The sequence below is a fragment of the Chelonoidis abingdonii genome, chromosome 13 (assembly GCF_003597395.2).
Source record: "Chelonoidis abingdonii isolate Lonesome George chromosome 13, CheloAbing_2.0, whole genome shotgun sequence".
NCBI lineage: Eukaryota > Metazoa > Chordata > Testudines > Testudinidae > Chelonoidis > Chelonoidis abingdonii.
Genome location: NC_133781.1, coordinates 29952269 through 29978231, shown reverse-complemented (window position 1 = coordinate 29978231; position 25963 = coordinate 29952269). Strand labels below are relative to the sequence as shown.

Genomic DNA, 25963 nt, shown 5'->3' with positions numbered 1-25963 from the left:
GAGACGGCTGCGATGGAAAGGAAAGGAGGTGCACAAGCTGAGCGACAAAGGGTGGTTTTCAATGGCACACAACAGATTCACAAACACTGGGACCTGCTGCCTTGCCACAGCACAGCAAGGAGGAACCAGCCCCATGGAGACGCGGCAGATCCTTTCTAGAAACGACAGCTACCCAACCCCGCCAGTAGAAAAAGGGGCCCCGTGGGTTGGGGGTGGGAACTCTGGTGAGCCCGTTAGGCACCCCGAAAGCGAGACGCTGTAGGGAGGCATAGCCCTTTCTGAAGGGAGGGGAACCAGCCAGAAAGCACATTCTCTGTGAAGATCCGGTGCCCGGCCAGGGAGCCGACTCCCAGCGCTGCGCACAGCAAACTCACGGCCATTGGAACGAGAGAGAAGCTAAACGAGCACAACCTCAAACACGCCACCTACGCTGGCTGCCACGCCACACACAACACAGCTGAGCAAGCTCAGCCCTGCCGACACTCCCACCTCGGTCAGCTACTGTGAGGGGTGGGCAGGTGTCTGGAGCCCTGGGAACTCTGCCCCCGCTGCTTAAAACACGTCCACAAAACACACACACAAGCCCTGAGCTCAGCCTCGGGCTCCCCACTCAGGGTGGGGACTTGCACTGCCAGCACCCTCCCCCCTCCCCAAATCCTCCTCCTGGCAGAATCCAGGATTAGTGAGCAGGCCTGGCTCTGCCTGCTGCTCTGAACCCAAACGAGCACTGCCTGGAGCCCAGCGTGGAGCTCGCTGGCCGCAGCGTCTCAGGCCGGCCTTGTGCTCACAGAAGGATGAGGCTGGGATTGCGCAGCTGCCTGTAGACGTGCAGGAGTTTTTCCGCCGTGACACTGGCGTCGTCCCCGAGGCACAGACGGTCCCGCAGCGACTGCACGTCCTTTAGCAGCATCTGCCAGGCAGAGAGGAGAGGGGTTAGGAAGCTGGATCTGCTGCTGCCTGCCAGTCCCTGGCCCTTCCGCACAGGCATCCTGCAGACACACCAGGGCCCAGCTGTAAATGTCAGGGGCAAGTTACAGATCTCATGGCATAACCTGAAGAGAGCCCCCTGGCCTCCCAGCTGCCTCCCCACCCCTGCTGCCTCCTGGCTGCCAGGAGCTAAGTGCTCAGCAGGACCATGGCGCTCTGGCCCTGGAAGCCTGTGCCAGTCTAGTGTGTGTCAGCCTCTGCAGAGTCTGGCTTTGCTGCCCAAGACCAAGGAGCCCCGCCTGCATGGGCACACGACAGGGCTGCGGTCGGTGTCTGGGCCCGGAGTTTCATGCCCTGCAGTTCCGGAGAGGAGCGTTCTGCCCCCCTCTGCAGTTACACAGACGCACTCGCCCAATGCACAGATTACTTCCTGCCCGCGCCACGTACCACCCGGGAACGCTACCTACCTCGTGATTGGCTTGGATCTGGCACAGATACTGCATGCGGAGGTCAGGGGGACTGGAGCCCTGAGCCGCCTGCTCCAGCACCAGAGTCTGCTTCAGAACAGAGAATGTGGCATTAGAGGGAGCTGCTTTTACAGTGCACTCTGGGCCTCCCCTAGCCAACGGTTGCCAAGGGAGGGAGCCTTGCCAGGCCAGACACCTCAGGCACGGCTACGGCACGGAGCCACCTAACCAAGGCTCCCTTCCTCCAGCTGGCTGGAGTTCGGCCAGGCCTCAGATCCTGCTCCTGCGCCGGCACCTGTCTTGTTGGGACTCTGCCTGCCCAGGGCTGGCCTGCTGTTCCTAGCTGCCATTCCCAGCCTCTCAGTGCAGCAGCGTCTGAAACACTCCCCCGCCCACCCAGCCTAGGTTTGAATGCATCGCAGCACTGACTCCCACTCCCGTTTCTGCTCCAGCCTCCGGGCTTTCCAGGCCTCAGCACTCCCCACTGACTGACACCTCTGGCACCCTTCGCTGCTGCTCTGCCCATAGGGGCTGGGTATTCCTCGCTGCCTAGATTGGCATGCAGGACCCTTGGGCACAGGACAGACTTTGGCGCACACTGCAGGTGCCCCATTCTGTTCCAGCCACGGTCCCCTTTAGCTGGGGCTGCAGTGCTTCGCACCACGCTAGGAACTGACTGTCTGGTGCATCTTTTGCAAGGAAGCTGGCTCCCCAGATGGCTACAGGTGCCCTGCTCCATTTAGTCACTGTCCTTAGCACGGCCCACTCTTGGTTCAGGCTGCTACAGACTCCAATGGCTTCTAGCCTGGCCTCCGGTGATGGGGAGTGTGTTAGCCAGGGCCAGCCCAATCGCGCATTCCCCGGTTAGTGCCCTGCTGATTTCAAGCTGCACTGTACAGTTCTGCCACAGGGTGGTGCCAAGGAGACCCCATGTAAAGCAACTTCTCCAACCCAAACTGCACTGGGGTCCCTCTGAGCTCAGGCTAAGGTAGCTCTGCCTTTGCCCAGGCTCGGCCCCTACATAGCCCTAGTTCTGCTGGCTGGTCACGGCCTGCAGGCAGCGCAGTTCCTTGGCTCTAAAGCCCTGGCAGGAGGAGCAGCTGCTGCACTGCGGGCAAGAAGAGGCCATGCACAGCAGCTTATGCAGCAATGCCAGCGGCAAGCAGCAGACTGGAGTCCGTTCTGGGGCCACGCTGGTGGGGAAAGAGCCAGGTGTCCTGGGATTCCCATGGAATAGCCGTGCAGCCATGGGAAGGACTGCCGGCTGGTCAGTGCAGCGCCATTCACACGGCCCATTGGGAGCAGCTGGAGGAAGCACGTCCTGGATGCAACCAGCACAGGAAAGGAAGAGTAGCGAGCCCAGGTGATGAGGGTCAGAAGCAGCAGCTCCAGAGAGCTGAAGGGCTGGTAGACACCAAACCCCTCTGACTGGTACGACCCAGGGACCCCAACTTAGCTCAGAACCAGGCCAATGGAGTGAAAGAGGCAAAGCTCACTCCCAGCTAAACAACCCCCAGTGCAGGCTGCAAAAGGGGCAGCTCCTAGCAGCGTTCCCAGGCTGCTGCTGCAAGCACAAGCCCCCTCTCTGTCTGGACGGTGAGATCTGCACCTGGATGCGCCGGATGACGGCTTGATGCACTCTGCACATATCTGCCAGAGAAGGGCTCTGGATCAGGATCTCCACGGCCTGGATCGGGCCTGCTGGACAGAGATTGTTCACAGCCACCTGCAAGAGAGAGGAGATCCTTACTGCAAACATTGCCAAGCCACAGGAGGTGTCTGTGCAGAGGGCAGGGCAGACCTCTGGGATACCTCCTTGGCAATACAGCACAGCTGCGGATGGAGGAGGGTTAGATCCGGATCTAACAGCCAGAGATATCTGTGCTCTAGAGGCTGCAGCATGGGGCATTCATTCCTTGCCCCTCCCCATCCACCGCTCATCTGTACTAGGAATACCTCCAGGCTCGTGACAGTAAAGGGGACGGCAGCAGAAGAGGGGGACGATTCCCCAAGCCAGGCTGCCCTGGCCCAACCAACAACCTCATTTGGTCTCCTGAACCGAAACATGGGTGGTGGCTAGATAAGTGCAGAAACCCATCAAACTCATGGCATTTGGACTGGAACCCAGAAGTGGCAGTACTGCAGGAGGACAGCAGGCTCCAGCCTTGCCCAGCAGCATCCAGCAATGATTCGATGGCCATTCCCCAAAGGATTTAATCCAGGAGGCTTAGCCTGAGCAGAATTAATGCTCGCACTAATCACATTGGCAATATTAACGCTCTCATGCATGAAGCAACCTGAACCAGGTCATTGCCAGCACACTGCCAGCTGGGACTCTCTTGTTGGAGGGTTAACCGGCCGTGGCAGGAGAGCCGCTTCGCAATTAGTCTTTTTCTTTTGCACTTAGAGAGGGATTTTCGCATTAAGGGAAAAGCCGAAGCAGATCAGACTTAAACCAGCATCCAGACACATTTCCCCTCACTTCGCAGAAGTAGCAAATCACAGCGAGCCAGACGAGCAATGAGATGAGCTCTTAAAAGCAAAGCTTTGCTGCTTAGCAGCCCCATGGATCTGGCAGCGGAGTCGTGATGCCGAATCAGGGCCACCACTGCCAAGTTATGGCAACTCAATAGGACCGGAGAGAAGCAGCTGGGTGGAGCTGGAGAGAAGTCCTTATTCACACCAGCCTTGGCAACAGCAGCCAGACTGGGGAGGGGAAGTGCCGGGGGAAGGCAGCCCTCCCAGAGCCGCTGGCTCTATTCACGTTCTAGCTTGGTGCCTGGTGTCTGCACTCCTCAGGAACGAAGGGATATAGCCTTGGACGATCGTCAGCCCCACAGGCAGAAAGGAGGTCGTGGATTTTAAGGCATCGCACTGGGACCTGAACAGTGCTCTGCTCTGCCATGCACCTGCATAAGCTTGGCCAAGGTGGCCACCTACCACAGGGACGAGGGCCAGATAAGGCCACTGGCAGATCTGAGGCGTGGCTGAACAGACGCAGAGAGAGCAGGGCTGGGAACTGGCTCCTCATCTCGTTCCTTACCCACAAGACAATCCCTTGGACGAGGGGCTGTGTCCCCTTCGGGTCTGAGAAGTGAGGAACTCAGCTGACCCCTGGTCACCCTCGTCCTATAGACAGCAGGGGGCAGCACAAGCCTTTGAAGAACCCGAGGGGAAAGGCAGGGGTAGCAGCTAGTTGGCACGCCAGATCCCCAAACCTGGCAATGCAGCCAGGTCCATGCGGCTTTTCACTGACCCCCCCAAGTGCAACCCTTTGACGCCCATGGGCTTGGGCACCCGACCCCAGGTGACGTTCCCAACAGGGGTAGCATGGAGTTTGTGAGGGGGAGGAGCTAATCCTGGGCTCTGTCAAGCCCTGAGCAATGAAGGGACCTAGGCCCTTCCTCCCCTCCCCACCGCAGTGGCTCCCTCCAGGTCTCCACAGGCAGAGCCAGGCCCCCAGCTTGCCATTGGCTGGTTCCTGGCCCCAGGACCCTGGGGCAGAAGCCAGCTCTTCGTGGGGATGGGGCGGGGGCTGTTTCCCTGCAGAGCTAACCCATTCCTTGCCTCTCGGACGAGCAGCTGCACCTCGCCTCCACGTGGGGCCAGTCCCCGCACAGCCGACACATCCTGGCTCCTGAGTGCCACAGCCGCAGTGTTCTCCGCCAGCAGCCACTGCAGAGCAGCGCAGCAGAGCGGGGCTCCTGGGGGAAAAGGAGAGAAAGCAGAGCCGGTCAGGTGGCTGCACACACTCCCCTTCGCAGCAGCAGCCAGGGTCTCTCCAAGCACGAGCCCGGCGCCTCCCCTGCGCCACTGTCATGTTAGTCACGCTAAGCGAGCCCACTCAGAGAGGAACGCTGCCTCAGAGCAGGACTCCCCCGGGCAACCTGCCACACTCCTGTGGCACTAGGGAGGGCAGTCACACAACGGGAGTGGGTCAGGGCCTCCAAGAAACAGCCCCCAACCAGTGCCACAGGATGCCCATAGGAGCAAAGGAGACAGCAGGTCTGGGCCCTTGTGGCCGCTCCTTTCTGTCAGAGGCAGAGCCTTCCCATCTGTTCTCCGAGGGGAAGCGGATCCGTGGAAACAAAGGAGCTGCTGTGAGGGCTGGTTCTGTGTGGCCCCAGGACGCTCGCTCTGTTAGACACTTCCCTTCCCGCAGGAGCCGAGTGCTGCCCTGTGGTTATAGGTTCCCACCACCTCATGGGAGACCCCAAAGTCTGATTTCTCACCCTGGTCTCTTGTGCAGCACAGGAAGGGTTTGCTACAGAGGCAGCGCCTACTGTGGAGAGGAGAAGAGGGGGGCGACTGTGGTGCCAGCCACAGGAGTATGGTGGGGTTAACTCCACCCCAGGACGATTTTCATTTCTCTGAGATCAGCGTTCAGATCTGGCTAACAGTGCCATCGGCGCAAATGCTCCACGAACTGGCACGACTGACGGACTCTGTTCAGGACGCCCAGAGGGAGAGGCGCATTGGCAGAGCTGCGTAGGCGAGGTCTGCATCACACCTGGACACACACTGTGCAGCTCCTTTACCCTCAGCCACGTTGAAACCCACTCTGTTCGGACACAGCTCTAGCTTACTCCAACGGTGCCTTCACCCCACCTCGCACAGCCACGTCGAGAGACTAATCCAAAGGAAAGGGTGAGTTCTGGTACAGCCAGTAGGAGACAGACTGCCTGCTCTTCCTCATGCAGAGACAGGTGACGACCCCACGTCCTGGCCAAGGAGAGACGCCACCCCACTGCAGCAGGCCTGGATGGGCTCCAGTAGGGGCAGCAGGAATGGCATTCCAGCCCCTGGTTTCCGGGCTGGTGGGGCTGGTCCTTGTCCATGGATGTCTGTCAGGACTGACCATGTTCCTAGCCCTAGCTCGGCGTGGCAGCCATGGGCCAAGAGCGTTTACACACACACACAACCCCTCCTTGGCCCAGTATGTGGCTGTGGCTCCTTCTGCCCAGAGAGGCCAATCCCCACATGAAGGTTCGACCCCTAGGAAACGGCTCTCCTGCCAGATCGCACAGCGGTGGCAGTGCTCCACAAGTCCAGTGCAAGGGAATGCTATGTCACAAGCTCACGAGCCAGGGGGTCATACCCGGGCACAAAATCCTGGTTTATAATAGTCAAGAACTAGCACAAACATCAGCAGCTCCAGGCAGCTGGCCTGGGTGTGGGCTTCTCGCTGCAGACACAGCTGGGGCAGAGACCAACTCTAGCAACCCTCATTTGATCACTTCAGATGGTATTTGAATATTTGAACACCCAGGGAGGCCAGCCACGTAGCTCCCACAAGCCTCAACGTCTATTATCCGTGGCCAAGCACCCCTCTAAAGAGCCCTGGACACAAGACAAATCAAAGAGCATCTGAGCATCCGAAGGGAACAACTTCTAGAAAGCAATCACAGAGCCCAGCCCTGCACAGGGGAACGACTGCAGCGAATCCACCCTAGGACAACACTGCCCGGACAGAAACACGCACTACGACTGGACAACCGCCCAGGAGAATTACCAACCTTCACAGAAGCTCTTCAATGCATTTTTCAGCAGCTCCGATGACACCTTGATAGAAGCCACTGATGGGGGTAGATACTCATCTCCTAGGACGGCCGGTGCCTTGGGAAGCAGCTGGTCACTGACTTCCACGCTGCTGGGGTCAGACTGCACCCTGGATACTTTCAAGAAGGTCTCCACCGGGTCTGACAGGGTGGCGATGGAAGGAGGGGCTCCAGGCACTGTGCTGTCATCCAGACGAAGGCACTGCAAGATGTCGATGGTGCATTTGCTCAGGGGCAGGCAGATCCCTTCTTTGTCTGGGGAGAGGCCAGGAGAGTCATCAGGAAGCAGGTCATCCAGTGACTCATAGGAGTCAGACGCACTGTCCAGAATCTCTCGCAGGCTGTAGAAGAGATCACAGGAGACGGTCAGAGGAAGTTCCAACTTGGTGCCTTCGGCTGCGTCAAGCGGCAGCGTCACCTCCCTCTTGCTCCCAGGCAGGAGCTGATCGATTGGAAAGGTGAACGTGGTGGCCGAATCAGCAGAGTCTTCGTCGAAGGCACAGGAGCTCGTGAACAGCTGAACGCAGAGGGTCCAGCCTTGCTCCAGGCTGCATTCGCTCGAGTTCTCCAACACACAGGAAATGGTCCAGGTATCTCGAAGCAGCAGGCGGCTCCAGCTGGCGGTAACAGTGCAAGTGACAGGCTTCCGGCCATCTTGGTTGGACAGTAAGGAAGCACTCACGTTCATCACCTGGTTCAGACTCATCAGCGCTCGGTTCTTCTGGTCCACCGCCTTTTTCAGGAAAGAAACTCTGTGGGGAGCAGGGGGAGAAGACAGCTCAGAGGTAACGGCTTTGGGACACACAGAGCTAACAAATCGGAAACGCAGCCAGGCGAGGTGGCCAAAGGCTAGTACACAAGGCTACACATACCTAGGGCAAGTGGCACTCTCACTAAGGTGGAGAAGCCAAACTTCCACGGATCATTTCATGAGCCCTTCTAAACTCCCCCAGACACCACTGCTCTGGAACTTCAACAGCTGAGAGTGCTGGACAGGCTGAGTGCCCCGTCATCCCTAGAACTCTCCTGGGACCTGGCCAGCCACAGCACTGCTGCTCACAAGGATTTCGTACCCCAAATGCCCCTTTCACATGTGACACCAGATCAGCTTGGGCCCATTCAGTTCATGCAATGCTAGCCAATCAGGGAGGCTGTATGATCCCACTCCCAGCCGCTTCCCCAGGAAGGCTCCTGATTTCAGCTGTGGCTACAAGAGACAGCAGTACAAAAAGCGGTGGCAGCTACAAAAGCAGGTACCTGGCGCTCTAGGAAACACGCACACAAACCCCAAGGAGAGAGACTGGTTTAAAATAAGGCAGAGATGAACATTCAGGCCTAAGGTACACATCTGCCCTGAACAGGATCCCCAAATGGGCATCCACTTTGGGATGCTTGGGAGTCACTGGCATCTTGGCCTCCCACCGTCTATTGCAGAGGCTGTAAACACCATGCCATTCTCGGCATACAAGAGCTCTCTGGTTTGAAGGGAAAAGGGCCACGGGCAGCACTGTCTGCAAACAAGGCTTTTATCATCCCATGGGGCTGGGGACTTCTTCCCGGGCTGTCTTGACTCTGGATCACTCAGGAAAGGCAAATGTTTGAGCACAGCAGCCAACTAATAAAAGCACTTTACTGCTAACCTCTGAGCCGGGAGCTGATGCAGGAGAATCGAGTTCACTTCCAATAAAACCAAGGAGTTCACAAGCTAACAGCCCACTCACACCCATTAGCATGCTGGCCTTTACCTCTCCGAGACGTTGCCTATCCCAGACAGCAGTTCCTTTATCCTTTGGCCAGTTTTTTCTGGGGTCAGCCTGACGGGATGAGCGTCATCAGGACTGCACAAGTCACAGCTCATCAGTCGGCCTTTAGCAGACAGAGCCAACAGCTCCGAGTCACCTGGAGTGGGGGACAGGCAGAGAGAACCAGGTTAGCCGTCAGCAAACAGACTAGGATCTCACACACAGTCCCCCGATGCAACTAGGGAGCAGCGGTGTACGTCCTTCACTCTGACTGAGCCCTGTACCCAGCCCTGAGAGAAAGGAGCCATTCCCCCTGAAGATCGCAGGGATGACTGTACAGCCCTGCCTGGGGCCGCAGACTGTACCTTCTTCAGCAAGCTGGCTCGGAGGAGAAGCTGTGGTGTGAGGAGGCAAATGCCTTTTGCATCCAGGGCTGTAGATGTCACTCTGCCGAGGAATGTCTGATTAGTCCCGACATAATGAGACATTCCTTTCCAGGAACATTGGGGACTGAGGAGTTACTTCTCCCCACCCCCACACCCATCCAGGGCCCCCAAGAATACCAGGTATCCTACAACAGGAATTTGGAGAGAGTTGCAGAGACACAGACTGCGAATGACTGTCAATGGGCTACAACGGGAAACTAAATACACAGAACGTTACACAGCATGCCCACCCTGAGCCACCACCCTGCCTGCAGGGGGCTGCACTCACTCAGCTCCTGCCCCTTCCCTCACTCGCTCTGTTACCAGGGACACATGCATGGGAAGTGGCTCCATGCTGCCCACTGCTCCTTCCCTGCCCCAGTGACTTCAAGAGCTGGGCGGTGCCTCAGGATGATGACAGATGCAGAATAAGCAGCTGCGAGGATGCAAAGAGTGTTTCCATGCAGGTGCCCTCTGATCAGCAGACACGCTCAGGCTGTGTGTACAACCAACCACTGCTGGTGCAGGCTGCTCCCCGAGTTCTGCAGAGGTGCCAGCAGCGCCCTGCCTCGCCCCACTTGTTCATGCTTTGGCAAACATCACCTTACTCTCTTGCCGATTCTTTAGTGCCAGCATGTTCACAAAGCCACCAGCTTATGGGGCTCTGGTAAGAGCTAACAGGGCTCCCTAGCTCCTTCTCTGCCCCCATCTCTACGCATGGCAGAGAGCAATGGGAACAGAGCACTTTGGACTGTCCCCAGAATGCTACAACAGCACCCCACTCTGAGAAGGCAACACACCTGCTTCCCCAGCCCTCACTGGGGAGCAAGGCGTGGACACAGAGCTGTCAGGCAGAAGAAGGAAAGGAGCTTACGGACTCTGAACGGCTGTGTCTGGAGCTCTTCCCTGAGGAGCCCTTTGTCCGGTCAGCCGTGTTGTTTGGAAATTGCCTTTTGGGAAGCTTTTCGCTTAGGTCGATTTGGACTTGCCCCCAGCGCCACTCCACGCAGGATCCTACCTCTGACACAGACACAGCAGCCCCAGGTCCTCTTTATAGAGAGCACAACCCCTCCGACCGTGACCACACCGCCTACTGCTCCAAGGTGGGAGAGACACCCACACAAGGGACACCACAAAGACAGCCACATGGGGAGTTGATCTCTGAACACATATGACATTTCCTCTCCCATCCAATTCCTGGCTCGGCATGCTTGATGTAAACAACTTACAATAACGAGGGTGAGCCAATGGAAGCTGGACCTTTAACGAGGAATGGTGGAGAGGTAGAAACGGGAATATGCAGTTAGGACAAAGCTATTCCTGCCCATTTCAGCCCCAAGAATGACAATTTTTTTTACTGCTGGCAGTACCTTCTGAGGCCCGAGAAGACAAGGAAAGCGCCACAACGCTACAGATACTTAAACTGGCTGGAGACAGAACGGGAGGCAGGACATATGCAGTGTTATCTATGCTCTCGGGGTCGGAAGCGTTGCTGACCCAATCCAGGTCGACTGCAGAGATGTCCGAATGCGTGCTGTAATACATCCGGCTGCCACCACCACAGGCGGCGCACAGGATGGGCCCTTGCAGGTAGTACTCCCTGACCTCTGGGACCTTGGCCTCTTCTCCCCGCTCTGCCTTCATGGCCACCATCTTGCCATAGTGCCCGACCACCACAACGCAGTCGCAGCCCGAGTCTCCAAACAGCTGCTCGTCATCGGGATCGTCAGGGGCTTTGTGTTCTGTTCTCAAGGCTCCAATGAAGACAACAGGTTCTTCCAAATGGTGAAGGATCTTCACAGGCGGAGCCTGGCCTGCAACCTCACTGCAGCCATCTACAGCTTCAGAAGAACTGAGGGCCTTCAGCGGCACACAGCACAGCTGCCCATCCGGGAAGCCACAGAGAATCATGGGAGAGTCGAGCATGGCAGCGTCTATGCCAAAGAGCAGGCTGAAGAGGGGCTCCTCCAGCGTGAACCCCCCCGAACACCACAGACCCTCCCCGGGCCCAGCTGTGCCCGGTGCAGACGCACAGCACAAGACAGGAAGGAAGTGCGAGGACAGTGCGTCCCCGTTGTCTCCAGTTTGGTCGCAGGTGGAGAATCCCACTTGGCTGATTTGCCGACATGGCTGGCTCTCCTGATCAGGGTCCAGAAGCACGTGGAGTTTCACCCACCACTTGCCCTGAGCCTGGGAAAGGGTGACGAGAAAGTCGTTCAGCAGCGTGAAGGTGCACAGCGTGATGTCTGGGACGATGCAGGCATCGGAGTCTACAGGGAAGACGCTGGAAGGGCAAGCGTCCTCTTTGCCATCGCCATCAGTCTGCTTCAATAACCTTCAAGCAAACAAGGAAAAGCTTTCAGTCAAGCCAGAGGGCAAAGCCAGCACTTCCTTAGCTCGCCTCTCACCCCAGCGCTTACAGACAAGCTTACAAAAGGAGCATCCACTTCAAGGAACTGAATTGGGTGCAGTGATCTGGAGAGAGCAGAAAGAGCCAGGGCTCCAGAGGGGTGATTGGTTTGGAACAGCTTAACCCTTTCAGTAACTTATGGGTGCATGAGGCTGTGATGGAGAACACCTGACCCTGCCATCCCCCTCCTCTCTATCCCCCAACACCAGTGGCTGTTGGATGTGTGCATGCTGAAAGAATGAAGAACAGGTGTCAGACACAGGGCTGTCTGCATGGGTGGTACCGGTCCAGTCACACAGCCTCGGGACTTTAACGTCTCATCAATCACACAAACTGAGAAGCGGCTAACCTAAGGGGAACCATGACCTTGTGCTTCGAGCTGACCCCTTCTCCCAACATATAGCACTGCACAGGGGGCTAGGAGCACGGCTGGGCTGCCTCTGAAGCACCAGGAATCAGTCAATGCAAGTCACCACTCTCAATGGACTGGCAGTCTGACCTGTGGATGAGATTTACTGCCAGGACAGTGCACAACCAGCCCAGGAGCCGAGCCTTTTAATGGATTTCAACAAACATGCCTTGAAGCAAGAGGACCCCCACACACCAGGAGGACAGCCCCATTGGGAGGGCCAAAACTCTGCCCCATCAGCTCCCCTAGGATCACAGGGAGGGGGGGCACCCCCACCACTTACCATGAGTAAATAAGGAATTGACAGTGACTAGACATCTGCCAGTGCCGCCACCCTGCCCTCTGGAGGACTCCTCCAACAGACAGCATAGCATGGTGGAGAGCACACTGCATGGGCGGGGCGCCAGGAGACACTCTGCTGCCAGGGGTTTGGTTCTTTTAGGGTGACTCAGAAGAGCAGGTGTTTCCCCTCTGAAATGTAAACCCCACTGCAGTTCCTTCAGGGCCTGGGGTAACCACACAACAGTTGGAGGCAAACATGAGGAATGTGTAGATGGTCATATGGAAATCTTGGGGTCGGGAATGCCTGGAGACCACCATCCTTCAGGGTAACCCCTAGACTCCAGCCAGGTCTCGCTGCAGAGGGGTGGAAGCATGTGCCATTAAACCACCTGCTACTCTCGTTCGGACTTTAACGAGCAGAGACAAACTTCATTGTCCCTGCCAGGCTGCATTCCATGTCTCACCTGCTCTGCTGGTCCAGGGATACACAGTAAATGCCGGTTCCAGCACACAGGATATAGAGCTTCCTATGAAGAGGGAGGAGTTCCACGTGCCAAACTTGATCAGGAAACCTATAGATGGCCTAGATATCAAAAAGGGAAAGAATGTCAGTTTTATGCCACAAGGACAGAGGCAGGAGAAAAGGTTGCTCCTGGTTTATAACCAGGCTCCCAGCTGCCCCTGCAAGAGCTCACCACAGGGACACAACTTACCAGAGCAGCACCAAACAGAACCAAAAGGCATTGGGGCCACCTAGCCAATGCCAGCTATCACCATCCTGCCTCCCCTTCAGCAGCCACATGTCCAGCACCACCACTGCCGTGTGTGAAGACAAGACCCGCAAAACATCAACAGAACTATGCCACTGACACCGATGGAGGATCTTGTCTCTCGAGTCTCCCCAGTGCTTACTCGAGAACTCTATGTACAAGTACGGATGGGATGATAACCAGCCAGCGCTGCATGAGGTACTGACTTACACTCAGCATTCTCTACATACACTTGGACAAGTGATGCTATGTGAGAACATGCATGTGTGACTGCACGTATGTCAAAATTAGCCATTCAACACAAACATTTCCAACATTCCTAAGAGCAAACTTCTCTCAGATGAATAAAGGAAACATTAGCTGGATCATATTTTCCCCTGGTCATTAGTTGAGGATGCACATATAGAACAACTGCAAGTTAAAACAGCCATTTTCTGAATATACTAATTGCCAGGAGTAAAACCATTAATGGGCAATACTGCATGTGTATTTCCAAGTTCAAAACAATCATTTTAAGACATGGTAAGGCATTCTGTACTTCCAGTCTAAACAGTTGTGTAGTTGCTGCTGTGTGCTGTAAGCAGGTGACATTTCACCTCAGAGGTGGCTGCATTGCTCTGGTGATGGAAGCAGTTGTAACTTGTACAGTGTTTTTGGACAAGTGGTGCTATAGAAATGGAAGATCATTATCGTAGGACTGAAAGAGTGGCATGCGCACATACACACACACAATTTCAAAGCAAAGATTCAGTGTTTTACTCTAGCTGAGGATAGAAAAAAGAAAAATTCAAAACCCAGAGATGACCTGCTTCCTTGAGAAAGAGAAAACCATGTAGGAGGCTAATCTTGGTATCTCACTGATGGCTTCCTTAGAAGTGATAAAAAGAATAAATTAAAGAAGATGACATGTCTAACTTGGTGCTAAGGCTGCTGCTTATCACGGCAAACAAAAGGGAAAAATCCATGGTGCACAAAACTCAAAAATCGTCATCTTGTTGAAAAAAGGAAAAAATCTTTCAATAATTGAATGAAATGGTTTGTCCCAGGAAATGAGGGAAAAGATCAAAGAGCACCCTTCATTCGCCAATGAAAAGGTTATTTGAAGCCATACTAATATTTCACTGAGAGTTTGAAACCGAAACTCTGCTAAACTGGACATACATGGAGCTAGACTTGTGAAAACTGAGGGAGGAAGCCAGCTGGCTAGTCATTGGCAGCAGGAACTAAGCCCAAGATTTTCAAGCCTGCTCTGAAGCAAGAGGCGTAACGTCACAAGTGCTGAGACCCCAGAATTGCACAAGGACTCTGACAGGCACTGTCGTTCTGAAAAATCAGCCCACTAAGACTTTGGCGCCAAGCTTTAGGCAACTGCAAGGGCAAACCTTGATATGGAAAAGATTCTAGAAGCTACAGAAAGGCACTGCCGCTTCAGCCATGCCCCCTAAGAATGGCGGACACGTCCACATGAGCACTGTGTGTGTGGCAAATGGGGCGCAAGTCAGCAGTGCCCCAGCCTGCCCACACCGTTCAGCTGTGTGCATCCTGCTCCCACACACTAAAAGTTCCTTAGTGCGCAGTGACATACTCGTACTGCGGTCTTCCCTTCTCTCAATGTGAGCCCGTCACGTCTGACCTCAGGCTTTACCCCCTCTCCAGGGGCCTGTTTTGGCTGCAGAGTTACCCCGGGCGTGGGTACCTGGGCTAGCCCAGCCTGGGGGCGAGCGGCTACCTCACGCCACGGCCCAGCACTGCAGTCCCAGCGCAGGCTGGGCGCTCACCTTCAACAGCTTCCCTTCCTGGTCATACACATAGACGAACTCGCTGCCGTTGGAGAGGTAGACCTCGTTCTCATGGCACAGCACTCGGGGCTTGCCCGCAGCCAGCCCCCCGACCGGGCAGCAGAACCCAGCCAGGTAATCGACCCTGTGGCCCACGTGCGCCATCCTCCTGCCGGATGGGCACCCGGTGCCAACCTGGGGGAGGGAACGGAGATAGTTATTGGAAGGCGGGAGCCTGACAGAGCCCATCCCAGAGCCCCCCGGGGGGGGAGCACAGAACTGTTCCAAGGCTGCTGGGGTCCTGCCGGGGGCAATGCCCGTCCACCCCTCGCTGCGGGGGGGCACCCCAAGGCAACCCCCCAGGAGCCCCAGCTGCCAACGAGCAAAAACCCCACAAGAGACGCCGCCCTGGGAACTGTCCCAGCTGGGGGGGAGGGGGAGATCTATGGGCCCGCGGCCCCGCCCACCTCCACCGCCCCCCCGGGGAGGGGCCCTGCGCCCGCGGCCCCCCCCAACTCCACCGCCCCCCCGGGGAGGGGCCCTGCGCCCGCGGCCCCCACACCCGCTCCCTGGGGCCCCTCCCAAGCCACCAGGGGGCTTCGGGCCGCACGTACCGGGGCGGGGGCGTCTCCGCCTTACGGCTCCCTCCGCGGCCGCCGCAATAGGGCGGGGAGATGTTTGCGACAGGCCGTAAAGCGAGAATGGCTGCAGGGGGCGGGGCTCGCTGTGACCCCCCCGGGGCGGGGCCGCCAGGAGCGACCCCTTGTCCTGCAAGTGATGGTCCCCGCTCCCCTCCAGAGCCGGGAGAGAACCCAGGAGATCCGGCCTCCCAAACCCCCCCTGTAAAACCACTGGCCCCAAACTCAGCCTCCAGGCGAGGGACCCGGATGTTCCGGCATCCAACCCACAACCAGTATTACTGCAGCTCCCTCCAGCGAGGAGGACAGGAGTCCGGGCTCCCAATGGCCCGTAACCAGCGGCTATCTCGCGGGGAGACGAACAGGGTGCGTCCCCAACCCGCCCCCCCGAACCTGGCCCTCACATCACTCTCCAGAGCGGGGAGAGAACCCAGGAGTCGGCCATCGCCAACCCGCCCACCCCGTAACCACCTGCCCCCGCTCCCCTCCAGAGCCCGGGAGAAGAACCCAGGAGTCCGGGCATTCCCAACCCCCCCCCGTACACCACATCGGCCCGGCCCGGCGCGCTCCCTCCAGATCCGGGAGAGAACGACCAGGAGTTCCGGGCTCCAACACCGCCACTCCCCCCGTAACCCACCACTGGCCCTCACTCCATCTCCAGAGCTGGGAGAAGAACCCAGTAAGTCCGGCCTCGCAACCCGCCCCCCCCCGTAACCACTGGCCCCCCCGCTCCCCCTCTATCAGAGTCTCGGAGAGAGAACCCAGGAGTCCGCGCCTCTCCAACCGCCCCCCCGTAACACAATGGTCCCCGCTCCCTCGCGAGCCGGGAGGAACCCAGGTCCGGCTCCCACCCACCCCCTAACGGCCCGCCATCCCCTCAGAGCGGGAGAGAACCGCAGTGGAGTCCGGCGCCCAACCCCCCCCACCCGTAACCCTGGCCCTCCTCCTCTCCAGGCCGGGAGAAACCCAGGAGTACCGGCTCCCCCCTAAAACCCCCGTCCGTCCCCCAGTAGGGAACCAGGATCGGTCCCCCCGCGAACCAGGCCCTCCTCCCTCCAGAAAGCCGGAGAGAGACCCCAGGAGTCCGGCCCGATAACCAACCGCCCCCCCCCTCGCTAACCATGGCCGCCCGCTCCCTCCCGGCCGGGAGAGAACCAGGAGTCTGAGGCTCCCAACCCACCCCCGAACCGCCGGCCCCGCCCCCTCAGAGCGGGAGAGAACCCAGGAAGTCCGGGCGCTCCCCACCCCGCCCCCCGTACCACAGTGGCCTCACTCCTCTCCAGGCTGGATAGAGAAACCCAGGATCTCGGGCCTCCCAACCACCCCCACCCGTAACACACCTGGCACCTCCGCTCCCTCCAGAGCTCGGGAGAGAACCCAGGAGGTCCGCCTCCTAACCCGCACCCCCCCGTAACCACTGGTCCCTTCTCCCCTCTCCAGAGCCGGGAGAGAACCCAGGAGATCCGGAGGCTCCCCCGCCCGTAAACCGCCCCCGCCGTAACCACTGGCCCTCCAGCTAACCCGTCTCAGAAGCCAGGGAGAGAACCCAGGAGTCCGGCTCACAACCCCACACCCCCCGTAACCACTGGCCCTCACTCCTCTCCAGAGCCGGGAGAGAACCCAGGAGTCTGGGCTTCCAAGGCCCCCCGCACACACACACTGTAACCACTGGCCCCCACTCCCCTCCCAGAGCCAGGGAGAGAACGCAGGAGTCCGGGCTCCCGCCCCCACCCCAGCCCGCACCCCCCTCTCAGAGCTGGGAGAGAACCCAGGAGTCCTGGCTCTCAGCACCCCCCTGCTCTAACCACTAGCCCCCACTTCCCTCCCAGAGCTGGGGAGAGAACCCAGGAGTCTAGGCTCCCAAGGCCCCCCGCACACACACACACACACTGTAACCACTGGCCCCCACTCCCCTCCCAGAGCCAGGGAGAGAACGCAGGAGTCCTAGCTCCCAGACATCCCCCAACCCACCAGCACCCACCCTCCTCTGAGAGCTGGGAATGGAACCCAGGAGTCCTGGCTCCCAGCCTCCCCTCCCAGGGGAAGGGGAGGTTGAGGGCTGGCCTGACAGGGGCCACTGGTTGCCCTGAAAGCAGGGAAACTGTGCTGTGAGCACAGGGCTAGCTCCAGCAGGATCAGGCCTGGGAGCTGGGCCAGGCTGGATGTTTCCAACACGCTCTGGCTGGCTGGAATTCCCCTGGAGAGCGAGGGCAGCGCAGAGCCCTGGGGAGGGCATAGGGCTAGGAGTGGGGAATCCAGGATCCACTTCTCAGCTCTCGCAGACTTGCTGTACAGCTTTAGGGAAAGTCCCTTCCCTGCCTCAGTTTCCCCAGCAGTGGGAGGAATGACACCACTGCCCTTTTGTGAAGCATTTGGGATCCACAGATGGCAGAGTGCCAAGTGGCAGCCCTCTGTTCACCCCAGCACAGTGGGGAGGCAGCAATGGTCTCCTATATGCCCCCCACCCTGCCTAAGGAGGGACTTGAGTGGCTGGGCAGATCAGCCCCGGGCCGGCCTCACTGCTGAGACGGGGGCCAGTTAGCACTGCTTGTGGGGGGATCTAATGAGGGGGACAATGACTTGGAGATGCCTGCCCTTGGCTGGATTTAAACCAGCAACCTAGAACTAAGAGGCCAGACAGACCTTCCGCCGTCAGAACTCGGGTCTGGGAAGGGCTGGAAGCTGCGGAAGGTTTCTTGCGAGAGCTCAGGCTTTCGCCTGGCTGACTGACTCAACAGCCTGTGTCCTGGCACTCGCGCCTGGCTAGTGTTCCCGTGCGTACACAGTGCAATGCTAGCGGTAACTAGCAGGGGGGAGACAGCTGTCTCCCCTCCAGGATCCCAGCCGTGCTGGCCTCTGGCTGGCCGGGGGCGTTTGCTGATGTTTCTGGTAAGATTCCAGCCAGAGAAAGCGGTGATGGTAACAGAAAGATCTTTATTTGAGGATGGAACACAAACTTCACCCTGCTGCACCCTGGCCCCACGCGTGCAGGGACCTGGACAGCGCAGCAGGAGGGAACACCACATATACGTGTGAAAGCGAGAGAGCAGGAGCTTGTGATTACAGCCAGGCAAAGCGAGGGGTGAGCTGGCACTGGCGTGGCCCTGGCCCGCAGCAGCCCCGGGCCTCTCCAGTTGCACTAGGGTCTGGAGCGGGGCCCAGACGCTTATTTCCTCTGGGGTCCCAAGCCAGATTTGCTCTCGCAGCTCCAAAATGCTGATGCTTTGAGCCTCCTGCACCTCACCAAGTTGAATGTGAAATGCAGGCCATGGGGCTTGTCAGCCCCAAGGGCTGGGGGGGCCAGTGCCTGCAGCTCTCACCCCAGAGGGAACAGGCCGGGTGGCTGCATCGCTCGCTAGCCAGCTGCGGCGTATCAGGGCAAGTTGGCTACGTGGCAGCTTGGCGTTCCGCTGTCCCTGCTGTCCCTCCGTCTTCCCGCTCATGGGTTCTGGCTCCCGCGGACGGGCGGGGATGAAGCAAGCGGAACAGCCATTTCCAAAATTTCTGTTTGTTTGTTTTGCCTCAAAACTTGAATGTTCCAGAAACTAGGGCGTCTCACCAGCGAGTGGCTGGAGGGGCAGCCAGCCATGTGGTGCGAGGGGCGGGTTCTCCCTCCCTCCCACTGAGGGCAAAAATCAAGGAACTACTCCTTTCCCCTAGATCCCAGCAGGCTGAGCCAAGCCCCCCTCCTGCCCAAACACACCATGACCAGGGCTTTCAGAACTGCCCTGGCACAGATAGCTTGCACCTGCAGCCCCTGCCCTCGCTAAGCGTGCCCACTGCTGCCCAGTCCCGCACCCTGCTGAGGGGTTTCCTAGGGCTGCCTGTAGAGAAGGCTCTTCCCCGCATGCACCTGTGGATCGGCCTGGCTGATTTCAGATTGGCTACCCCCGTTGGGGTCTCAGGCCCAGGGGAATGCAGCTGTGGGACACGGAGAGCCAGGTCTGGCTGGTAAAGAATTCGCCTGCCTGTGCAAGCGAAGGGTGAGCTAGGCTGGCCTGGGCTTTGCAGGTGCTCACCAGCCTCCCCCATGCACCCAGGCCAACGCTCCCTCTCAGCCCCTGGCTCTGGTCCCACAGCAGTCTGAGCCAAGCAGGCCTCACAGTTTATCTTGTGCAGTGAGCAAACTGGGGGAGGGGAATGAGTCCCAAACCCCCTAAACTCACTCCTATGTGAGAGGGAAGTGCCTGATCTGCTGTGCAGTCCAGAGCCAATGGGCACTTGCTGGAAGGTGGCACCCCAGCATCCCCCACCCCTCCAGCTCCCCTCCCACAAGCCCCAGCATGTGCTTCAGTACAGCCAGCGGTGGATTCAGACCAGCTAGAGGCTGGATTCAAAGAAACCCACACTCCCTGCAGCTCATGGCACTGCTGCCTGGTCCCGGGTGTGGGCACAACACCCGGTCGTGGAGTCCCTCCTCAGAGCCAAGCTCTGGGGCCAGGAGCTCCCCCCAGCATGTGATCCAGTGGATCCTGCCTGAGTCCACCCTGCTGGCAACGCTGCAGCTGCGGGGCGGTGAGCGGGAAGTGCCACATCGTGCCCCACCTAGGAGCCAGTGCTGATCCAGAGGGCAGGGGAATGCCCAGGTGCCCAGCTCCCAACTGCAGCCACCTGCGGGGAAACGTCTCTTTAGGGAAGAAAGAAAGACACATGCAGCTTCTAAACGCATGGGAAAGTCTGCAGCATTTCTGGCCCCTGAGGAGTGCGGTTGGGGCTGTCCCTACTGAGACCGATCTCCTGGCTGCTCCACAGGCTTCCGGTTATTCCTGACCAGGACCCGGCGGCGCTTGGCTGGGGCCACAGGTTTGTCAGCCTCCGGCTGGGCGGCCCTGATGGGAGGCTTGGCCGGAGTCTGGCCTCGACTTGTGTTCATCTCATCCACAAAGGCCTCCACCCCCTCGAAGCGGGTGGTCAGCTCCCCCAGCCGGCCCTTCAGCGCGTTGAATTCTTTGTACAGGTCATCGAGGGCTTCGGAAAGGGATTTGATCCTATGGCGGGACAGTGAGGGAAGGGGTGAGCTTCCCCCCAGGCTGCACAGAGATGTACAGACCCCTGCCCCCTTGCTATCTCCCCCCACCCCAGCACTGGTTGATCAGGCATACCCAAGGCAGGCATCCTGCGAGCTTCCCACCGCATCGCCTGGGCCTGGTCCAGATCAGCATCTCCCCAGCAGTGCCCTGTGGAGCCTGGACACGCATCCATTAGCAACCAGACACCACAAATGCCTCTCGCTTGGGCCTATGTCTAGAGTTGGACCCGGGCTCGGTGAGCCCCAAGCCCTTGGCGGCTCTGAGCAGCATGCGGCCGGCACTGGCACAGGCTGGCTCCTGCGGCTGAGCTGCCCATTGGAGTTTCCTGGCGCCCCGGCTCACCTGCCATAGTCTGGAAGCACGGTTTGGTGGTCGTACAGGAGCAGGTTCTTGATCTCTGTTACAATGGCAAATTTCCAGTTGTCCAGGACCACGGTGAGGTTGGCACATCCCCTTAGGCTCACCTTCTCAGCTGGGAAGGAGACAAACCTGGCTGCTGGGGGAGCTGGCGCCAGCAACTAGAGCTGGGGAAGGCTTGCCAAGCCCACAGAATCCCTCCCCTCCCTGCCCCCAGGACCACGATGGCTCCAGCTCTTGATTTTGGCCATGACCCTCAGAGACACCATGATTCCCACGCCAATTGCTTGTCCCTAGCACTGTCCATCTGAGGCTCCCAAAGCACAGCACAGATGCGCTGATTCCTTTTCCCAGCCCTGGAAGGGAACACAGGGTTATCAGCCCTGTCATCTAGCGGGGAAACTGAGGCACAAAGGGGCAATGAGTGGGTTCAAAGTCACACAGCACGGCACTGGCGGAGCTGCCCTGGAACGCAGGAGTCCTGGTCTGAGCTAGCAGCCACCTCTCCCTGGCAGAGCCCACAGAGACAGAGGTGACTTGGGGTCAGCTGGGAGTGGCCACTCCGTGGCTGGACCCCCAGCCCTGTCTCTGCAGCCACCCTGGGCCAGATGATTAAAGTCGTGCTGAGATTTTGGGGGGGCTTTACCTTCGGATCTGTAGTCCCATTCTGCCGGCTGCTGCCTTTGCTTTGCGGCATAGCTGAGAGCCACGCAGAGCAGGATGGGGAGAAACCACTTCATGGTCTTCTGGGAGTGGACAGGGATTAGGGAGAGATCAGTACAGACAGCTCCACCGGCCTCGTCCTAAGTGCACCCCCCCAACCACCCCCACAGGCCCTGGCCAGAGAGCACCCTCCTCCACCCCCATGGGCCACGCCCCAAGCATGTCCCCACTGCAGCTGCCTCCCTCCACCGCTGGCCATACTCTCAGCATGCAGGATGCCAACCCTCCAGGACTGTCCTGCAGGCACCGAGGATTAATCTGGAACTGAAGATTGCCCTGTGATGAAACTTCCAGGAATACGTCCCTCTGGAGCTGGCAGACACTCAAATATTGGGCCACAAACATCTCTGGCCTTGTGCAGGCTTTGGCCCGTCCCGTCGGGATTCCTGATCTTATAAGTGTCCCACCCATAGATCTCCTGGCGGGAGCCCGGCAGGAACTGGGCCCTGGCCACCGTTGCATGGGGCGGGGCGGGCAGGGACTACCCCGGTGCTCAAAGTGGAATTTGCTTCACACGGTGATTTCTGAGCTGCCTATGGGGAGCCGGGGACAGGGCATTAGCCAGAAGCTGGCAGTGAAGGGCCCGAGGGTCCCTTGGTCTGTCGGTTCCCTTCCCAGGTCTCATCACCTTTGCTTGGAAACAGGATCTTTCTCCCTGCTCAGGCCCCCTGCTCTAGTGAGGTGACAGAGGATGAGTGGCAGGGGCACTGCCCCCGGAGAGCCCCCAGCCCTGCTAACACCGGGTGATGCTTGGCCAGGGCCTGGTCCCCCCTGGAGCACCTCCACCCGGTGCCAGCCCTGAGCCGCTCATGTGGAACCCCTGGCCCTCACCAGCAGCTGAGATATTGCACAGCCGCTGAGTGCTCTGCCCCAAGCCAAGAGGGGCTCTGGCACGCACCGCGTGGGGAAGGGCTGGTGCCGCACGTGAGCCAGGCCAGGATGAGCTGAGCCAAGAGGAGTTTTTCCCTCTCCTACCTGCTGCACTGAGATCCTGGGCCGGTGCGGAGAGAGGCAGCGTCTCGGCTCCCCCTTCTCTCTCTGGCTCCAATCTGCCTCTCTCCGTCCCCTTTTAACATGCTGCCCTGGAAGGCGGCCAAGCCAGATGTGGGCCTGGCAGCTGAGCCGCTGATTGCAAACAGACCCGCTTGGCCTGCCGCGGGGCCTGCGAGCTGCACTTTCCTGCTCTCTGGGGAAAAGGAAGGCATGGGCAGATTGCGGAGCATGGCCGCGGGCCCCTCCCCAGGCAATGGGAGCTGACTGGGGAGACCGCACAGCAGATGGCAACAGCAGGAGGCGCAGCGCTGCGGTTACAGCAGCCTTCGCTGTGGTTTGACTTCAATCGGGGCTTGGGGGGGGCGGGGAGCTCTCATCCCGCCCCCCAACCCAACGCCAACTCTGGCCTTGGCACATGGTCATGCTGCCTCCCAGGGCTCCGGTTAACAGCAGCAGTCACCCTTTGCCCCTGTGCCAGGTCCAGCATGGTCAGGGCAGAGCCTGCGGGGATCCCTAGAGGAGCCGAGGCCGTTGTGAACCCCAGTGATGCCAAGGAGGCGCGAATGATGGGAACCTTGGGCTGGGGCCAGCTAGCAGGTTCCCAGGCTGGGCCAGGCCAGAGGGAGAAAGCCAGGGCTGCAGGAAGTGAGTGGGCACGTCAGGAGCCAAGAGTCATGCCAAGGGTGGTCCCAGCTCAGAAGGGCTGCGAGGGTGGCGTCTGGTCACTTGCGCTCAAAAGGGCAGTTCTGTAAGAACTCTGGGCCTCTTCTACAGCCTTAGCCCCACGGGCCCGGCCTTCCGCAGCCTCATGCTCTGGAGAAGAGATGGTCCTTTGGTTCCTGCCCTCGGCTACTCCACTGACATTCCAATAACGCCACATCCCACCCCAGAGACGGCTGCATTTTGATGGCAAGGGGAGTGGCTCTTCTCGATAGCTTGTGATGCTGTGAAGTGTCTCGCTGCCCTGTCAATTCATGCCACGCCTTGCACGCAGATAGCGTTACATGGAGTGCCCAGAACCATGGCAGCACCCGGCCCTGCCACGCTCACTGCAGCCACGTCGTCACCTCTGTCCTGGGCAGAGCTCTGCACACAACGGTGGCCATGGAATGACCAGGTGTCTCTCGGAGATGTGGCGTGTGTGCTCATGGCAGCAGAGTGCCCCTCTCCCGAACCTGATGCTGGACGACAGTGGCCACCCCACGGTGTGAAAGGAGACTGCCCCACAGCCTCCTGCTAGAGCGCCTCACATGTCTGCAGGTGGCTTTTCTCGTCAAGGGTTCCCGCCACTGCTGCATTGCCCCAAAAGTTATATCAAGAGGCACCATCTTGCCGAGCTGCTGTGCCCAGCGCTGGCGCCCAGCCTGCACTGCTATGGGCAAGCAGGGGAGTCCCACGCATGGACGTGGCTTCGCAAAGGCCAGGTTCAGACCTTTGTGCCTTTGTTCTGCATGAAGCTTGTGTGCTCCTGCCTCCCCAGCTGCAGCCCCCCTCAGCTCAGCCACAGGGGAGAGCAGTGGTTGTGGGCAGATCAGCAGAGTGCCATAGATGATGCCCATGTCTCGTAGCCCTCACTGCCCCTCCCTTTTGCAGAGGATGTGACCCGCACCCCCCATCCACCCCAGGAGCCAAAACTTCTCACACACAAGTTCAGCCCTTGGCTCCCAGCTTGAGGCTGATGCAGCTGGCTCCCTCCAGCGTTCGAGCTGAGGCTTAGCTCCGCTTTCTGCAGGCGGAGACGGCAAGCCCGGCTCATGCCTGCACTGGGGATGCGGATGGGGGTGGTTTACACATAAAGATCAGAGAAAAAGCTATTTTCAAAATGCTTCCTAACTACTGCGTTGTGGAGCTAATTCAGTCAAGCTGGAGCAGCTGGGTTGTGGAGCAGCCTCCCTCGGGCCAGCTGGATTTTAACCTCCATTGCCCTGGTGCAGCCTAGCGCAGCTGCATCCTGGGCACCAGTTGCTTGCTGAAGGTGGCAGCCGGGAGGAATGGTGCCTGGGTGGCGTCAGCTCTGCCACCACCCCTCAGGGTACAGCAGAGAGCCCATCGCTTGTGAACGAGGGGTGGTTCCAAGCTCTCACGTCATGGCTCCTGGGGACGCTCTAAGTTCCTGCTCACAGCCCGTTCCCCACCAGGGCCCAGCCGGTGAAGAACCCCCATTACCCTGGCAGCTGGGGCCGAATTGACCATAGCAGGCGAGTCACATAGCCCCCGCCACGCAAGGCCAGTATTCCCCCAGAGCTCCCGCCACTGTCTCGGGGAGGGACTCTCCTTTCAGCATCGGGTCACGTCCTGCTGGGCAGAGGCCTGCCGAGGGCTGCAGGAGGAGAGGTACAAGTCACCCACCTTCCAGGCAGCCGGGGCTTCTAACTCCTCCTGCTACGGTGGCAGAGTCAGACACTGCCCCGTCTACTCAGCACAGGCTGCAGACCCAGCTTTGCTCCCCAATGCCGGCAGGTGGCCCAGGGCAGATGGTTAAGATCTTACTGAACTAGCCAAGCAGCCCATTTTGCCGCCCCAGGGCCAGCCCTTTACCACCACCAGTCAGCCCAGCCCCGGCCACCACTTCCCTTTTTAAAATGTCAGCTGACCCACACAAAGGCCGGCTGGGACTAGCTCCCGGTCCCTGCTCCCTGCAGGACAGCAGCCTCCGGCCTTCGATGCTGCTCCCACCCCTAGGCTGGATCAATCCTCACCTGCCAGCTCAGGATCTCCAGCACTGCCAGGCACCTGCCTGTGAGCTGGCAGCAGTCCCGGCTATTCCAGTCCTGGGCTCTGGCTAAGCAGGTTACTGCTGGTGCCCCGGTGGGGGGGGACAACGAACCTGGTCCGGCTGCTCTCGCCCCACTGCACCATCCAGCGGCTCCATTCTGCCCCCCCTTTCCTGTGGCCATCCAGCTCAGATTACCAACGAGGGCTGTTTCCATTTGTGGTTACGCCACATACAGCAGGGGCCAGGCTTCGGGGTGGCTGAGACAGGCACGTGAGCAGAAGTGGATGCAGAATTGCTCCACCCAAATGCAGGACTCCTTGTAGCCCCTAGCAGCAGGTGAGCTGTCTCCCTGAGCCTCAGCCCCATCACCCTGCTCCCAGGCACTGCGGACAGGAGGTGGCTGTGCAGCGGGGAGGGTTGGATTGTTTCTTTACCTGCTGGACGAAGCTCCCTTGAGGCACAGGTGAGGGATGCTCCTTGGAAGCGAGTGTGCACTGCCCTTGCCTGGTGCAGGCCCCATGGTGATGCGGCTTTACGTGCCCACAGCACAGGCCTGGCTCTCAAACCCGTGTCCCCCCAGCCTACACAGGCCCCAGGCCTCACTGCTGCCAACGCTGCACTGAGCAGTGGCAGACACAGGCAACAGATTGGAGCGGAGGCAGCTGCTCAGCTTGGGTCAGAGAACCAAGCAGAATTCTGGCTGGAGAAGGGTCAATAAACACACCAGAGCCCAGCAGC

The 25963-nt window shown here is 59.0% G+C and overlaps 1 protein-coding gene across 8 annotated transcripts; it reads right to left on the bottom strand.

The window, feature by feature from the left end:
* Positions 1 to 38: 38 nt before the first annotated feature.
* On the bottom strand, positions 39 to 15458 carry FAAP100 (FA core complex associated protein 100). 8 transcript variants are annotated; one of them, XR_012656941.1, is made up of 10 exons: positions 15383 to 15431; positions 14769 to 14963; positions 12685 to 12803; positions 10490 to 11454; positions 8698 to 8851; positions 6911 to 7704; positions 4951 to 5098; positions 3004 to 3120; positions 1395 to 1481; positions 39 to 910 (listed from the first exon to the last, which is right to left on the bottom strand). XR_012656941.1 is itself a non-coding variant. In XM_075071902.1 (10 exons), the coding sequence occupies exons 2-10, from the start codon at positions 14931 to 14933 to the stop codon at positions 785 to 787; spliced, it is 2664 nt and encodes an 887-aa protein (XP_074928003.1). In that variant the 5' UTR covers positions 14934 to 14963; positions 15383 to 15458; the 3' UTR covers positions 39 to 784. The 8 variants fall into 8 exon arrangements, 7 of the variants coding, with proteins under 7 accessions (XP_074928003.1, XP_074928002.1, XP_074928004.1 ...); XM_075071902.1 differs by having other exon boundaries at positions 4962 to 5098; positions 15383 to 15458; XM_075071901.1 differs by having other exon boundaries at positions 1395 to 1484; positions 4962 to 5098; positions 15383 to 15436.
* Between the last annotated feature and the right edge of the window lie 10505 nt (positions 15459 to 25963).

Coding starts and splice junctions, on each gene's coding strand:
- FAAP100 (XM_032797229.2), bottom strand. CDS start 15,017: ATGGGCTCTGTCAGGCTCCCGCCTTCCAATAACTATCTCCGTTCCCTC. Junction 7,705..8,697: donor ATAGGCAACGTCTCGGAGAG/GTAAAGGCCAGC, acceptor TGCTCCCCACAG/AGTTTCTTTCCTGAAAAAGG. Junction 3,121..4,961: donor TGCAGCTGCTCGTCCGAGAG/GCAAGGAATGGG, acceptor TCTCTCTTGCAG/GTGGCTGTGAACAATCTCTG.